The 16274-nt window shown below is 42.1% G+C and overlaps 2 protein-coding genes across 3 annotated transcripts; one reads left to right on the top strand and one right to left on the bottom strand.

The window, feature by feature from the left end:
- Nucleotides 1-558: 558 nt before the first annotated feature.
- Nucleotides 559-10011, bottom strand: tmc2a (transmembrane channel-like 2a). Of its 2 annotated transcripts, none has more exons than XM_030743045.1 (20): nucleotides 9975-10011; nucleotides 9755-9797; nucleotides 9210-9638; nucleotides 7674-7814; nucleotides 7460-7550; nucleotides 7241-7322; nucleotides 7055-7161; nucleotides 6584-6682; nucleotides 6104-6246; nucleotides 5751-5898; nucleotides 5218-5406; nucleotides 4940-5119; nucleotides 4185-4343; nucleotides 3531-3659; nucleotides 2352-2419; nucleotides 1914-2153; nucleotides 1701-1826; nucleotides 1486-1564; nucleotides 898-1015; nucleotides 559-785 (listed from the first exon to the last, which is right to left on the bottom strand). In XM_030743045.1, exons 1-20 carry the CDS (start codon nucleotides 10009-10011, stop codon nucleotides 559-561), a joined length of 2835 nt encoding a protein of 944 aa, XP_030598905.1. The 2 variants fall into 2 exon arrangements, with proteins under 2 accessions (XP_030598905.1, XP_030598904.1); XM_030743044.1 differs by having other exon boundaries at nucleotides 7674-7829; nucleotides 9210-9657; nucleotides 9759-9797.
- Nucleotides 10012-12443: 2432 nt separating this feature from the next.
- On the top strand, nucleotides 12444-14138 carry LOC115789753 (paramyosin-like). Its single transcript, XM_030743266.1, has one exon. It carries the CDS (start codon nucleotides 12564-12566, stop codon nucleotides 14136-14138), a length of 1575 nt encoding a protein of 524 aa, XP_030599126.1. The 5' UTR covers nucleotides 12444-12563.
- Nucleotides 14139-16274: the final 2136 nt, after the last annotated feature.

Below are 16274 nucleotides of genomic sequence, written 5' to 3'. Positions count from 1 at the left end.
AGATGAGGACATCCAAACAGCCTAAATCACAGTCTTGACATCCATCTTTTATATACAGTCTATGACTAAACTTAAAATAAACCGTGGAAACATAACTCGATATATTTCTGTTGGCGTTGTTCTTGCAGCATGATAATTAACGTTGCTCCAGTACAATCATTGCAACTGACATTGCAACATGGGAGAAATGACCACATACAGGAAGGACTTGAAAGACTTTCTGAAAATGAACCCAAAAGGCACATGATGTGAGCCTTTCATCCACTTTTAACCTGCCTCACTGTGAACTTTAGCTTTTTTTGCGTGACTTTTATTATTACAGGACAAGATTTTCTCTCTCCGTTTCCCAGTATTAATATGATGTAGAAACAAGACCAACACCGCACTATGAGATATACCAAGTTTAGACAGAAGCTATAACAGTAACCAGCAGACATCCCACTTGGGTCATATATTTGCATATAATATATGCATTTGCCTAAAATGGCTAAACATAGTCCCATGTTACCCACAGAGCAGAAACATAATCAGGAGCTATTACTAACATCTTCTGTGAAATTATCTCGGAGGGGGCCCTCTCCCACGGCCTGGGCCCGGTCCGGGTCCAGGCCCTCTCCCACGGCCTGGACCCGGACCGGGTCCTCCTGGTCCAGGTGGCCTTCTTACCGGCCCTCGAGCATTAGGATTGGGTGATGCTAGAGACACATCTTTCTGCAGGTTAACACCTTTACCGGCTGACCCGGGCTTTGTCTTTGTTGGTTTTAGTTCTGGCTCCGTTGCTTTTTCTGTTCAGAGAGAGAAATGGTTACAGTCTGGTTTGTAGTCATGTTACTTTCACGGCCTCAGCGGACAGTTATGCTTTGGAAATTAAAGCTCTCATCAGGATATAATACTGACCAGGCTCTGGTGGAGCAGGGGGAATGAGGGATCGGTTCGGCAGCAGGTCCTCCAGGTCTTTCATGACCTGGTTGGTGGTGTCTGCATTGTTCCTACGGTTCTTCTCTTCATCGCGAGCCTGCATTGAGAGATGGAGTTAGGCAGTAATAGTGCTGGAGCTCACTCTATAGCACACAAGAATAGATACATGTGATGTATTCCTGAGCTTGGTTTTTGTGTGCGATAAATAAACAAGAAAAACTTGGGAATTTCAGCTGGTTGGTTCATTGAGCAGATCTTTAAATGAGTTAAGATCCCAAAATAGAGGAAAACTGTGCAGATCTGGACATGCTGCGGACATCTAACAACCCTCTGAAGTCATTTTAAACAGAATTTGGATCTAACAACTAGTTAATTAGTTAATTAGTATTAATTAGTATTAATTAGTATTAATTAGTATTAATCAACCTCAGGAGATGACAATGAATGTCTCTATCAAATATCATGACCACAATCACTTGCTATGATATGATAGATTTGTCTGAGGGCAGTTCTCAGCCCTGCAGCAACATCCCTTTTCTGCACTGAACTCTGGACATTTTTACGCACCATCTTCATCTTCTTCTTCAGCTCTACATTGGAGTTTTTGTAGGCCTCAGATACTGAGTTCAAATAATAGATGGCCAGTCTGTAAAAGAGAGATGACAGGATTTTTTTTTTTTGGTGTGTTTCTATTGTTCAATTTTAAAATATAAGATTAAGATTACAAAAGTGGCTGAAAATCTAAAATAATACACGTGTGTTATGTATGTATCTACACTCACACCATGAGAAGTACAGCTGGTATGATGAGACCGGGGTTAGCTGCATAGCTAAAGAGCGTCCCCATAAAGGCCGGCAGGTCCAGGTCAATCGTCTCCATGATCACGTCAAACATCTTTTCCTTCCCACTGCAAACAACAACTCACTCGGTGTTTCATATTAGCAAATCACTTCATGCATCTCACATTCTGATTAATTTTTGTGCATGTTATCACCTGAAAGGTCCACAGTCAAACGAAGGCGGCAGCGTCATGATGGTGTAGACAACAGGCAGCAGGCTGAGGAAGAGGACGAGGAGCAGGAGGCCCATGTAGAAGTTGTTGGACTTGGAGGCCTTGAAGACTCTCTCGTGGGGGACGTTGGTGGCCATCACAGCCCAACACTGATAGTACATGGAGCTGAGGAGGCGGAGCACATTGATGCCCACCAGCCCAGGAGCGTAAAAGGCCCCCATCCTGAAATCAAAGGGGATCGATCATTCTTGATCAGGTGTTAAATACGAGGATGACGTTGGTTTATCACTAGAAATAGGTCAAACTAAAAAACACTGAGGAGAGACATAAGACACAATAATTACATGCATAGTTTCTCAACTTTAGAGCTGGAACTTTTAATGAGCAGCATGATAATTAGAAGGGTTGCAGAGTTTGTACCAAATCATGCCTTGATTGAAGACCAATCCAAGAACATTTCCACTGATGTCAAACTCACCGTATGATGGCTGAAAGTGATCAGAGACAGTTATTAGTTTCACACTTTATCAAATTCAGTGAAAACAGGCTAGTGGGTGCACTTATCTGGATTTCACATCTGGTTAGGCTGTAATTAAAAGCATTAATATAATAAATTACACATTTATTATAGTCTTAATAAAGACTGTCAGTCTATTTTTGCATATCTAAGTTGTAAAGTTGCCATGCTCCTAACTCCAGTATCCAGGTGGATGAGTGCAAAAAAAATACATCATTATCATTATGAAGCATTAAAATCTGGCTCTAACCATGTTTACTTTTTCTGTAAGGTTGGACATTTTAACACGGAGTCCATCGGGACCGACTCCGAATCTAGTGGCCATTCAGAGGAAGTGCAGTTTTGGCCACTGGTAGAGAATTTCCTGTAAACATTGGTGGTCTGGCTAAAAGTGAAATATTCCACAAACTGTTTATCAGAATGAATGCAAGAATGCATTTTTAGATAAAGTTTGGTCTCTCACCTTAGGAGACACCATTAATTCACTAAATCACTGTAGCAAATCTCAGCCACTTCTGGTGTTTTAGAGAAAAGTCAGTCGAGTGAGACGCAGTGAGAGCAACTGTGTGTGGCCACCACCTGCAAAAGCATTCCCTTTATGGGGGCAGTTGTATTTTTGTTGCCTCTCCAGATGAATTGTTGTACCAAAGCAGATGAAATGGATACACAATGGTTTATTCTTCCTATCTGGACAGATCGATATCCCTAAAGTTTAACAGGCTTCATGTTATACTGTGAGGATCGAGTGTTCCCTTAAATTTTAATTGACCCATGTCTATACGGACATCTTATACCCAAGTGATCACAGCTGCAGAGTTAATAAAGGTTTCATCAAAAGTTTTATTATTCTAAAGTCCAGACCTACAATGAACCAGTGGTGCATTTCAAAGTAAAAGCACACATGTAAATGAATGATGGCTGGATTCTGTTTGGCTGCATCAATTTCAGGCTCCTTTTGAGCTCATTGTTGCAGTGTCATGGCTCATTATGTCAGTGTCAAAGTGTGTTTCTGTTGCACAGTTTATTGCAGTGTACACAGAGGGGCTATTTACTGTTTCCATCACTTTAATTAAGAGACTTACAAATCCAGCCTCCAGGTCCCAGCACCAGCAGTAGTTGAGGAAACGGACGATGACGGCTCGGGCAAAGTCACCGATCAGGATAGTCAGGTAGGACACCTGGATGTCCGACACCGTTAGCTTCACAAACTCCTGGAACAGAAATGTTAAGATTTTCCTAATTTATGACTTTTAAAAAATAAATAAAAATTCAGTACTCCCGTGACTCAAGTTAAGAATTAAAACTACGACGTGTGGTGCATAAAAAATATGAATCGTGTTTTTGGAATTCCATAATTTTCCTATTTATGGTCGACCAGATCAAGATTTATAGGAAGAGAGGAAAATGGAAGCTTCTGATCCAATTATCCAGACCCTCAAGGTAGTTTTGAAAAGTAATAAAAGGCATTCTTTTTCAGTGATTCTTTTTCAATAAAAAAAAACAAAAAAAACACCACAAATGTGCCTCTTTCCAATTCTACCTGAAGTATTGGGGCCTAGATTTTTATGCAGTTTTTTTTTGGAGTCATAATCCTTCCACAAGCACCAATGGTTTGAAGAACACTTGCAGCTCTTCAGAGTATTGATGTTTTCTGAAGACATGCAGTAAATGGTTGTGGTCTGTGTTGTAAGCGAGACATTTATGAACAAATATAAATAAGTTGTGATTTTCTTTACAATGCCGACTGCAGTCTCCCAGCAGGGTCCTCTAATGACATCGGCCGGGTTCATTGGAGGCGGGGTGGCCTCCGAGTCATTCACCAGACGTGAGTAGTTGGCGTAGTACTCCTTCAGGGCCCAGATGGAGGCGTTCTTAATGGACTGCTCCTCCTCCAGCTGAGGGGAACAAAGAGGATAAACAGTCAGCAGATTTTCACACTGTAGAAAACCTGTTGGTAAAGCTCACCTTTAGCAGTAGGTTTTTTAGCAGGGTATAGTTTTCGGTTTGTTAGTTTGTTAACATTATCACAGCAAAACTACTAATTTTACGAAAGATGGCCAGTGACCCCTAGAATACCTGAATACATTTTTGCCATAATTGGGGCAAGGTCAGAAATCAGAGGTCAAGCTTTTCTGAAAATCTTGTGAACACAAAAACTCGAGAATGATGTGAGGTAGGATGCTCATATTTACAACACAGATGCATCCACTAAAAAGCTCGGACGAGTTTGGATCTCAGCAACCTCAAAGTAAAGGTCAAAGGTCAAGTTTTCTGAACATCTTGTGAATGTGATAACTCAAGAATGATGTGACCAAGCATTTTCAAATTCATACCATAGATGCATCAACTTAAAATTTTGGATGGCTTACTTCTTACCAATCACAGAAAGTGACAGCATTCTCAGTGGTTTTTATTTATTATGATTTTTATTCCTGTTCTTACTCTGGCCTGAATTATGCTTCTGTGTCAGGTCTTTATACAGCTGCCATACCTTGATGTTGACCTCATCAAACAGGGCAAACAGAAAGGTGTAGAGGTTCCCCAGGAAGAGGGCAAAGATGCGTCCCAGCTGCCATTTGAGGGCGATTCGAGGGTGGTAGTCCTCAAGCTCGGCAATGGCCTCAAACAGAGGCGGACACACGAGGCCCAGCAGAGACATGATGATCTCCAACTGAACAAACACTTCATAAACTCACTGTTTTATCTCTATCATCTTTATATAAACAGAGAGCTGAAGTATTCACAAGTGGCATCATAGACCATCCTTACCTCGTTCTTCTCATACCAGCTGAGGTCGTCCCTGTTGGCGAACTCCTGAGACCTCTTCACCACAAAGTAGATGAGGTATCCACTGCCGCCGAGGCTACAGGTGATCAGGAAGTTAGCCAGGACTCTGAGGAACCTGCGCAGGTGAATGTTCTCGTCCTTCTGGTTCTCCTGCTCATCCACAATGGACTCCTGTTCTTATCAATACATGTAGAGAACCGACAGTCAGTGGAGCAACCCTCAAGTAACTAAGCTATTGTAGAGACTAAAATGATAGAGTGGGGTCACGTATAACCCCGTTATCCTTAATACAGGAATATAATTTTTTTTAATGGTTCGATTCGTGTTTCTTTTAACAGTGACAGATCTGAAATGCTCTCATGTCACTGATTATGGTCTTCAGTGTTTTTCATGCCTAAAGGCTTCTTCAGCAGTAAATCTAGCTACTTTAGGTCTGTTAGCCAAAGGGAAAAATCAGAGGTGGTAAATCATAATAAAATCATGCCTATAAAATTAAATAAAAATGCGCTAGTTACCTTGAAGCTGGTGGTGATGGAGGCGTACTTGTTGTCAGCGGTCTCTGCATTGCCAATGAGGTAATCCCAGCTGGTGAACATCTTCCAGGCAAAGGTGAAGTCTCCTTCCTCTCCATCTCCGCCACCAACGTCAGCATTTTTGGCCATTCTGAAAATAAAGAAATGGATGTTCAATACAGATTAATCCAAACTAATTTTCCCCTACCTGGGGAAAATTAGCTGGGGAGGTTGCCAGTGGTCAGGGTTTGTGTTTTGGGTTAAAATGTTTCTCTTTTTTTCTGTATTTGTCTGAACTGGTAACATCTCAAAGGCAATAAATGCAGGCAGCTTTCTGCACTGTGCTGGAGGCTCACGTGCGGATCACAAGCATCAGGCTGTAGCCGAAGGTGCCGATCCCAACCATGAGGTAGGACAAAGGTAACCTGAACTTCAGCACGCCAATGGTCCTCTGGTTGTTGTAATATCCGTAGAACAGCACTGAATATTTGCAGTATCCCTGAGAAAGGAGGAGATGCCATTAATGTTTTCTTGCTTATCATTCTTGCCTTGGTTTGCCAGCGATCTAAAGACTGAACAGACAGCAGTGATTTAAATGGTGAGATGTGTCACTTCTCAGTTATCTTGTCCTTGTTTGTTCCAGAAGGTCATAAAGGAAATACTGAAACAGCTTTTCTCAGTCTTCAGAGAATTCAGACAGCTCTTATTATGGCAGCCAGCGTGCAGAAAAAGTGAATATTCAATGCAACTCAAGTGATTTCCCTTTGGCTGAAATGTCTCTGATGGAGCACCAAAAGCAGGAAAAACAAACACAGTTCATTTAATTTTAAACTCACATTGAAGTCCATGAGGACAGAGTAGTCTTGAGCAGTGTCCTGCTCTGCTCTGGGTACAGTCTTCCTGGGTATAGATCCATAGGGAAGGCCCATCAAGACCTGGAAAATTTTAAAAAAAGAAAGGTGTAAATTCCAAATATCACTCAGGGTGTTTGTTGATATTAGTCTGTATAGGTGCCGAAGGTGTTGTGTTGCTGTCTGTACACAAGCATTTAATGACCAAATTAGCTGTCAATCAAATACCATTGGATAAAAAACATACAAAGACAAATGCATCAATATGTCTTCCCTTGTAACCGGACTACTTATTGTACATGGAAACCTCAGCATCTGTCCATCTATGATGCCGTTTTCACCAGTTTTGAATGGTGACATATTGTCGCTGTTTCACCCACGCTTGTTTGGTACATCCTGTTTCAACCTCACTGGATGTATTTTTCTGAGATACAGGACTGCAGTGCGTGACGTCACCTCAGGGAGGACCACGAGTCCAAAGGTGAAGCCAAAAAGCACGAGGTTCATGCCGTACATCCATCGCAGGAAGATAAAGTAAGACGCCACAGATGACCCAAAGTGGCCTGGGGACGAGAACTTTTTTAGTTTCAGCACCTGTCCACAAGGGGGCAGCTGTTACAGAACGCTATAAGCAACACTCACTCTCCACTTCTTTGATCTTCCTCTCCCAGGGGATGCACGCTGTTCTGAAATTCTCAAAATCCCTCTGAAACTTGATCCATTTCTGAGATTTAAAGAAAAAAAATAAGGTAATTGGTGGACATGACTATATATGGTATAAATTAGGGAAGAGAGACACACACACACACACACACACACACACATGAGAAAAAATGATCAAGTTTGGATATTGTGCCTAACCTTTGTCATCATCACTTTGTAGGCGTACCACTTCCTGCCTTTCCCTTTCCCCAAAGCACCTTCAAACTTATCCACAAATTCTTGAGCCTCCCTGTGAAAAAATGGGAAACACATTCACGCGAATGAAATCCAAATATTCCAGGGCAAGCTAATTTTATGCTAAAACCTGTGTAATATGGAAAGAAAAAAAAAGGGGGGGGGGGGGGGGGGGTACTTTAGGAGTTTGAGCCTCCGCTGCATCCTCCATGGCTTATTCCTGATGTTGGCGATGAGTTTCTTCTTCTCCTCCACCTCCTCCATCAGCTGGGCCATCTCTCCCTCCGACATGGACTCCTCCTCCTCGCTTGAGTTAGAGCTGGAATCTGATGAACTGGAGCACAAAAGGGCAGACGGAGTCAAATCCCACATGAAGGACTGTAGAGGAATTCAGAGGAGCCTCAAGATAATCTTAAAGATTCATCACTTGCTCTATTTTGCTCTAATCACAGCGCGGGCGAACAGTTAGGTCCACAAATCTTTCCTCTGTACGGCACCCACAGTGAAGTGAAGTGCAAACCTTCAGCTTTAATTCAAGGTGCTTTACAAAAAATTTATATTACCTCTTTAGGAATTACAGCCATTTTTATACACAGTCCTTCATTTTTAGGGGCTCAAAAATAATCATACAACTGACTGATGAGCAGTTTCGTGCTCAGGTGACTCCTGTTCCCTCATTATTTCATGACAAGTAACGATTAGAAGTCTGGAACTGATTGCAAGCATTGAACTTGTATTTGGTTGCTGCTCACTAGAATCTCTCAATATCAGGTCCAAAGACATGTGAAGGAGGCCATCATGAGGTTGAAAAACCAAAACAAATCTATCAAAGAGAGTAAGAAGTGGCCAAATCAACAGTCTGATACATTTGTAGGAAGAAGGAGTGAACTGGTCAGCTCAGCAACACCAAAAAGCCCAAAAGACCACAAAAGACAACTAAAGTCTTTTCAACAGCACTCCAGAGAGGTGGGCGTATCACTGTCAAGCAATCAAAAGAGAAGCCTTTTCAACAAAGTGCAAACCACTATTTACAAGAAGGTCTGATTAGACTTTGCCAGAAAACATCTAAAAGAGCCGGCATAGTCCTGGGAAAAATCCTTTGGCCAGATGAAAACAAGATGAACTTGTACCAGCATGATGTACTCATGATCTGAAGCATCCCACCCACATCATCTGCCAGATATGGTGGAGGCATCAATGCTATGGCACATATGGCTGCCAGTGGAACCAGGTCACTAGTGTTTATTGATGCTGTGACTGCTGATAGAAGTAGCAGGATGAACTCTGACGTGTGCACGGCTACACTCTCTGCTCAGGTTCAGCAAAATGCTTCAAAACCGATCAGACGGTGCTTAACAGTGCAAATGGGCGATGACACGAGGCATACTGCAAAAGCAAGTATGCAGGAAGATCCATAAAGAAGTAGAAAACTGAAGGTGAGTATATCAAGGGAGGAAACACAGCATTTGGTTCTGGACTTCAGGCAGTCATTGACAACAAAGGATTTTCATCCAATTATTAAAAAGAATCATATTTAAAATGTTGTTGGTGTTCGATTACTTTTGAGCATCAGAAATAGGATCTATGGCTGTAAATCCTAACGAGTTTTTGTTAAACTCCTTGGTGTTAAATGAATGTGGATCCTGCATTAAGGAGGAATGTAAAAACAGGAAGTGAGGCAGAAACTGTTTCTGATTCAGCTCCTCTGGCCTACCTGTCATCCTTTTTCTTCTTCTTCTTCTTGTCCTTGTCATCATCCTTGTCTTTGCCTTTGTCCTTCCCTTTCCCTTTGGTATCACCCTTCTTACCCTTACTCTCTTCTTCTTCCTCCTTCCTTCCTTTCTTCCCTCCTCCCTTCTTTCCTTTCTTTCCTTTCTCCTCATCACTGTCTTCCTCATCACTGTCCCGGGCTTTGCCTCCTTTCTTCTTATTGGCCGCTCCTCCTCTCTTCCTCTTGGGAGCCTCATCCTCGCTCTCATCCTCGTCATCATCGCCACCTCTTTTCTTGGCCGGCTTCTTCCTGTTTGCCCCCCTGCGTCCCCTGGGAGCTTCATCTTCCTCCTCATCGTCCTCATCCTCATCGGCAGGTTTTCTGCCTCGTCCTCGTGCGCCTCCTCTTCCTCCTGCTTGCCTCCTGTTCCTTCTCCTCTGGGCGCCACCATCTATTCAAACCACATTTTTGATATTCTGAGCATTTAATTAGACTCGAGACTTTTCATTGTTGTATAAAAAAGTTCCATGAAATGCTGTTTTATTCACTCACCATCACTGTCACTCATATCCCCATCTATCTCTATCCCAACTGAGGAAGAACACACAGACACACAATTTAAAAAAAAACAAACTGGTGTTAGGCTTTATTCCTACTGTGAAAATGGGCCAAAGGTAAAATGGCTGGACTCCTCAGCGTGTCGTGTTATATAAAGTCTTGAGCAGGTAAGACTGCTAAAACTAAACAGTCCTCTAATCGTTAACTTACCTTCTTCCAGTTTAGCTGCGTCGCTTTTTCTCGGCATGATGAAAAATAGGACACGTCCGACCCTCTTTGTCCTCTGCAGCGTTTACAGAGCACCGACACCCTCAGCTGGCTCTCCCTCCTCTGCCAAGCACCCAACTCAGGTGTCTGTCTTGTCACCATGGCGACTGCTGCATGTGACCTCCTCAACAGGTGTGTTCTTGGATAGGTGAAGTAAATTCTGGAAACCAAAGGTGGAGCCCCCTCGGAAAGGCTGACTTATTCTCAGGAGCTGGGCCGTTTATGTTTTATTAGCACAGAGATGTGATGACACACAGGTATGGCTGACACCAGGGGCGGTGAATATCAGGCCAGTGTAGCTCTGCTGAGTCTCTGCTCAGACCAAAAGACCAAAGAACCTAATGAGCCTTTAGGCACTCTCACTCATCATGTTACCGAAGACCACACACACACACACACACACACACACACACACACACACACACACACACACAAGCCGGCCAGACGTCCTAAAGATTTAATGACGGTTTCAGTTTCTTTATGTCCATCACATCAAGCAGGCAGCAAACACCTTAAGATGACCTTTCAACCCTAATATCTTTTTGTTTTGGCTGATTTAATAATAATAAGGAAGATATGAGAATCAGCCTGAAGCAGAGACCGACGCCGTGACTAATCGAATGTACGGAGCCTGAAACGGTGCGGCGTAACGCATCAGGGACTCGTTAAATAATAGAATGGGGATCATTTTTCACGTCCAAAATGATTCCATTACACGGTTGTCAGTTCCCACAGCTATGAGGTGAATTACACCTTTTAAGACCTGCTGTCTATTCACAGATTATGGGCACATATTCTGTGAATACTCGGAAACCCTGCAGGTGCATAACTTTTGCGCTGAAGTTAATGCCAGAGGAGATTTGGCAGCTTTTACGCACTCAGCTCTCGGCGATAGCGCTCTCTAACTTTACATGGTCTGCCTCTTCATGGCTGAGATGTGGTTCCTAAATGCTTCCACTTAGCAAGGGACAGAGATCCTGGCAGTCTGTATTTGTGGCAAGGATCCTTTATAAAAATCTGATTACAGTTTATTTTATATATCACAAATCGCTTCTTTGCATTAATACTGATCAAATGTTTCAGGAGTAGTGGTTGCTGAATGGAGGGTACTTTCTTCTAATTTTTAGAGGTGCTTCTGGTTTTCTTAATTAATAGATTTTTTTGGCCACTTGGGAGCAACAAATATAGTCTTTCAGTTTGTGTCTTTTGGTGTTTTCAGTTCAGTTATCTGTATGAGTATTACTAACATTATACTAATATTCTGATAACTTTTGACAGCTTGTCTAATGTGTTCATTTCTATAAAAAAAAACAAACAAAAAAAACGTTATGGTGGCGGTGCCCATCTTTTATATACAGTCTATGAAATAATTCCAGTTTAGCCTGTTTGACTCAATAATTCTAAATTATTGAATCAAACTGCTTATTTTTTATTTATGTATTTATTTTGCAATAATGCAAGCTCGGAGGGGAAAAAAGAGAAAAAAGTTCAGTGTTTCTGAATCAATATTTCATGCATGGCCATCATAAAATATGTATAAGCAGTTAGAAGGTAACAGCTCAGGTGTGGAGGGCGTGGTATGTTAACTGCACATCCACAGTGTCACTATTAATCATCATGTTTCGAAAAGGCATTATTTTGTTTCTCCCTCCCGCCGATCTGACGGTACTTGGATAAAATGGATCTGAAACACTCCGGGGGCCCTCCAGAGTTGGCAACATGGGGAGCTAGATCCCCTTAAATAACCTCAGTATTAAAGTCATTAATAAGCAGGCTCCCTCCTGCTGGGTCTGGGGATGACTGAAAGCGCAAATACTGGCCCAAATAAACATCAATCATGGTATATATGCAGGGTGAAAGTAAGCCGGTCCGGTCCGGTACTGTGTACCACTAAAAGATTCTGCGACGACTGTCTGCTGTAAAGCCGTCATTCAGAACCGGTCACGGCTGCACTTTGGATCAGAATAGATCCGCTAGCAATAAGCAGGGGGAGGACAGGAGAAGGGGAGGTAAAGGAGCTCAGGGGCGCCTAATCAGCGCCATGTATTGATCATATCATATGCACAGCTGTTAGAGAAATAATTTCCCCGCTTTGGCGGCGCAGCTATGCATTGCATATAGTGCGTACCCACTTTTTGCGCCACTGCCTGTAAGTCTCATAGGGCCTGGAACACCTGACCAAACACAGAAACCTCCTACCATATATAGTCATGCCCACCATGATACCCAATAGAAACATTCATATTCTGCTCCTACATCATATATATGCTGTTGTTTCTAGAATGCTCGGAGCTAAAACAGACATTCTAGAATGCTGCCTTTGATCGTAGCAATAACTTCCGATTTCTCAGCCATAAAAAGCGCTGACCGGAGTTGTTTTAAAGTATTATGACATCGCCGCCTACCAAAGCGTCAGACCAAATTCAACACGTTCCATTTTGTGTTTTTGCGATTCAGGAGATTACAGAAAACACTGAAGTCGTTCAGCCAACATTCTTTTGATTTTCCAGTAAGATTTTAAAAAAACAAGCAATGTCACAGGACAAATTCAGCACTTCTACATCTGTCCCAGAAATAAGAGAGGAATCAGCCACACTGTACATGTCAGCAGAGAGCGAAATAACGGAGCGTATGGAACTTCAACAGAGAATTCGTGATCTCCGGTTGGAGTTAAGGGACGTAGAGGCCCAGAATGCTTTGTATAAGGCAAGTTTCCGAGGCGTACGAGATCAGCTCAAAGAAATGCTCAACACTAAAGTGCCCAAGCTGGAAAAACTGAGGGAGACAAACCAAAAAGAGATGGACAGTCTAAAAGAAGCACTGGATGTTTTTCAGAGAGAAAAACAGTATGGAAAAGTGTTCAAGACGATGCCCGAAGAGCTGAGTGATGCCAGGGATGAGGTGACTCTGCTTCAATCTCAGTTAAGAAAAACTGAAGCAGAGAATGAAAATTTGCTGGCAGAGGTTGACACCCTCCAGGAAAAGAAGAAAGTCTTATCTCAAAAAAACTATTGTCTCACTGCTGAACTAGCCCATCTCCAAAGTGTGACTGAGGAAAAACACGAGGAGACTGGAAATCTGAGACAAAAGATATCTAAGCTTGAGGATCAGGTGAAGGAGGCTGAAGCTGACAAACAGGCCCAAGTGGAATCTGTGGAGGCCAAAATGCAGACAGAGATTCAAACAATGAAATCATCCCTGAGTGATCTTCAGGTAAAGGCCGAATCCCTCCTGCATCAAAAAAACTGTGCTGTTGCTGAGCTGGTCCAGGTTGAAAGCCTGGGAGACGAGCAAAGGAAAGAGATCGCAAAGCTTCGGAGAGCTTTGGGAGATTCAGAAAACCAGCGGGCAAAGGCTAAAAATGAAATAATGATGAAGGAAGATGAATTAGAAAAACAGAAGAGGGTAATTACAGGTAAACAGGAAGAGATAAATGATCTGAAACAAAAGATATTCACACTTGAGGACCAGGTGAAGGAGGCTGAAGCTGACAAACAGGCCCAAGTGGAATCTGTGGAGGCCAAAATGCAGACAGAGATTCAAACAATGAAATCATCCCTGAGTGATCTTCAGGTAAAGGCCGAATCCCTCCTGCATCAAAAAAACTGTGCTGTTGCTGAGCTGGTCCAGGTTGAAAGCCTGGGAGACGAGCAAAGGAAAGAGATCGCAAAGCTTCGGAGAGCTTTGGGAGATTCAGAAAACCAGCGGGCAAAGGCTAAAAATGAAATAATGATGAAGGAAGATGAACTGGAAAAACAGAAGAGGGTAATTGCAGATAAACAGGAAGAGATAAATGATCTGAACATAGAAAGAGAAATTATGAGACAGATAACTGAAGATCTTAAGGATCAGGTGAGCTTGCTCCAGGAGGAAAAGATCTTGGCGGAGGAATGTGAAACTGATGAATCAGAAGAAATGGATGTTCCTGTTGCAAACCTGCCTCCTAACACAGTTCAGAATAGTGGATCCTGGTTTCACGGTGTCACACGCCTACTTAAAGCAGGTTTGGTTTTTGCCATGACAACCCTTCTAATTTCTACAGCTGTCTTGGCAGCCTCACGGTTTTCTCCAGACTGCAACTTTGAATGTGGACCAGTTCCCTTTTAAAGAATGAAACTCTGCGTTCCACCTACAGTCCAGAGAGCCTTATGTTGCTCATATTGCACAAGTGAAAGTAGATGTGTGTGTGTTCTTTTTTCCTCATCCCCCCAACCGGTCGCAGCAGATGACTGCCCCTCCCTGAGCCTGGTTCTGCTGGAGGTTTCTTCCTCTTAAAGGGAGTTCTTCCTTCCCACTGTCGCCTTGTGCTTGCTCACAGGGGATCATTTGATTGTTGGGGTACAATACCAGTCAAAAGTTTGGAGACACTCACCCATAGGTATGCCCAAACTTTTGACTGATACTTTATAGGATTTAATTTAATTGGCTTGAAAAATTGGAGAACTCAGATTCACTTCATATATATATATACTTGTTTATTTCAATAAAAATAGATTTCTATACAATTGAAACCTATCCAGCATTTGTTTGAAAATTCTTCCCTGTTTGTTATAATCTGTGCTTAGTACACAACAACACTGGCACACTTAACTGGTACATTTAATGTACAACTCAAAATCGATACTAAAATACGACAGCATTCATAGACTGATGTAATGTTTCATGATAAAATGACTCAACAGCCAGTACATGAATAAAATAGCTTTTGTTTTGCTGAAATCAGTTTTTCCTCATGTAAAGGTGTTCACGTACATGCATTCAGTGGCTTCAAAGTGTTTTCTTCAAACAGGACAAACACTCACACACATTTCATTTAACAATATGCAGAATATGTTTAAGCTGGAATCACTACCTTGCATTTTACCACAGGCAGGTTGCAGCTGAAATCCATGTGTTTCTACTCATGATATGGTCTTCATATGAGTTATGGTCAAAACCTCACCTTTGACCATCCAATTGCATTCACTTCATCAATGAGTCCAAGCAAACATTTTTCCTAGAGTAAAACTGTAGGGTCTTTACAGTATAAAGTGCCTTGAGACTGGGGCTGCTCAATTATGGAAAAAAAAAAATCATAATCACAATCATCCTCTTCCACTTATCCGGGGCCTGGTTGCGGGGGCAGCAGCCTAAACAGAGAAGCCCAGACCTCCCTCTCTCCAGCCCCCTCCTCCAGCTCATCCAAAGAGACCCCAGGCCAGCCGAGAGATATAATCTCTCCAGCATGTCCTGGGTCTGATAAATAATCACGATTATTTTGGACAGTATTGAAAATCCAGTCAGGCTGGCATGTTCTGTCCTCAGTATATGTGCCGTATATATCTCTGGACAGACAGCTCAACATATACACAATCATATTTTGCATATTTTAACCGTACTGTATCTATAACAAGATATGTTAATCTTATAATACACATTGTAAAACTGTGTCAGGTCCATGACATTGAGGAAGCTGGGACAGGTATCAGTGCATATATAGGTCAGTGTGTGTGTGTGTTATAGTACCAGCAAAAATTTAAAACTATTTATACCCTGTATATATGTACAGAGAAAAGTGTACTTTACTGTCCCTACAGTGCGGTGTCAGCTTTTGGATCTGAATTTTTTATTTATTTATTTTTTTTAATGTAATCATACATTTCTGCACGTTTACTTCACATTCATGCTGCAGGTGTTCCTTCATGGTTTGTGCCTCAATTTATGTCTGTTGTGCCACCTGGTGGTGCGTCATGATATTACAAACAACTCAAATCCTCTGATAAGTGCACTGAATGCCTGCCCAGAGGAGAGCAAGAGCACCCTGGTGTACTCAAAAGACATGAGGACCATTACAAAAAGAATGCAGAAAAAAGATTGTTTAATCTTGATTGCCTTGTCTTCATAATTGCTGGATGCCATAATTCTAACTGGATTTACATACTGTTTTTATTCTATACCTTCATATTATGGTCCAGGTCAATATTAGCTCATTTTAGAAACACAGCACGGATCACCTGCAGGAAATTAAAAAGGCGCTGGTTATCTGTTTCTTCTTTTATTCCTCCATTGGTAAGATTAGTTTTCCTGTAGTGAATTTGCACTGACTGAATTTTGTTGCAGTTAGCAGATGAAGTGACCAGTGGAAGATGGCAAGGAGCCATTTTTAAAAAAAAAAAACATGATGTACCAAGTGAAAAGATTAAAGTTCAGAGAGGTCAGTATTCGCTTCTGATTTCTCTTCATTCTGGAGTGATAAGAGCCTGT

The sequence above is a fragment of the Archocentrus centrarchus genome, chromosome 12 (genome assembly GCF_007364275.1).
Source record: "Archocentrus centrarchus isolate MPI-CPG fArcCen1 chromosome 12, fArcCen1, whole genome shotgun sequence".
Lineage (NCBI taxonomy): Eukaryota > Metazoa > Chordata > Actinopteri > Cichliformes > Cichlidae > Archocentrus > Archocentrus centrarchus.
This window is presented reverse-complemented; position numbering and strand designations above follow the sequence as displayed.

What these genes read in the sequence shown, in the direction of transcription:
- tmc2a (XM_030743044.1), bottom strand. Translation starts at nt 10,011, where the DNA reads ATGCCGAGAAAAAGCGACGCAGCTAAACTGGAAGAAG. An exon ending in GCTGGTATGAGAAGAACGAG is followed by an intron (nt 5,120 to 5,217) that starts GTAAGGATGGTC and finishes GTGTTTGTTCAG; the next exon opens with TTGGAGATCATCATGTCTCT. An exon ending in TTGATGAGGTCAACATCAAG is followed by an intron (nt 4,344 to 4,939) that starts GTATGGCAGCTG and finishes TGTTCCCCTCAG; the next exon opens with CTGGAGGAGGAGCAGTCCAT.
- LOC115789753 (XM_030743266.1), top strand. Translation starts at nt 12,564, where the DNA reads ATGTCACAGGACAAATTCAGCACTTCTACATCTGTCCCAGAAATAAGA.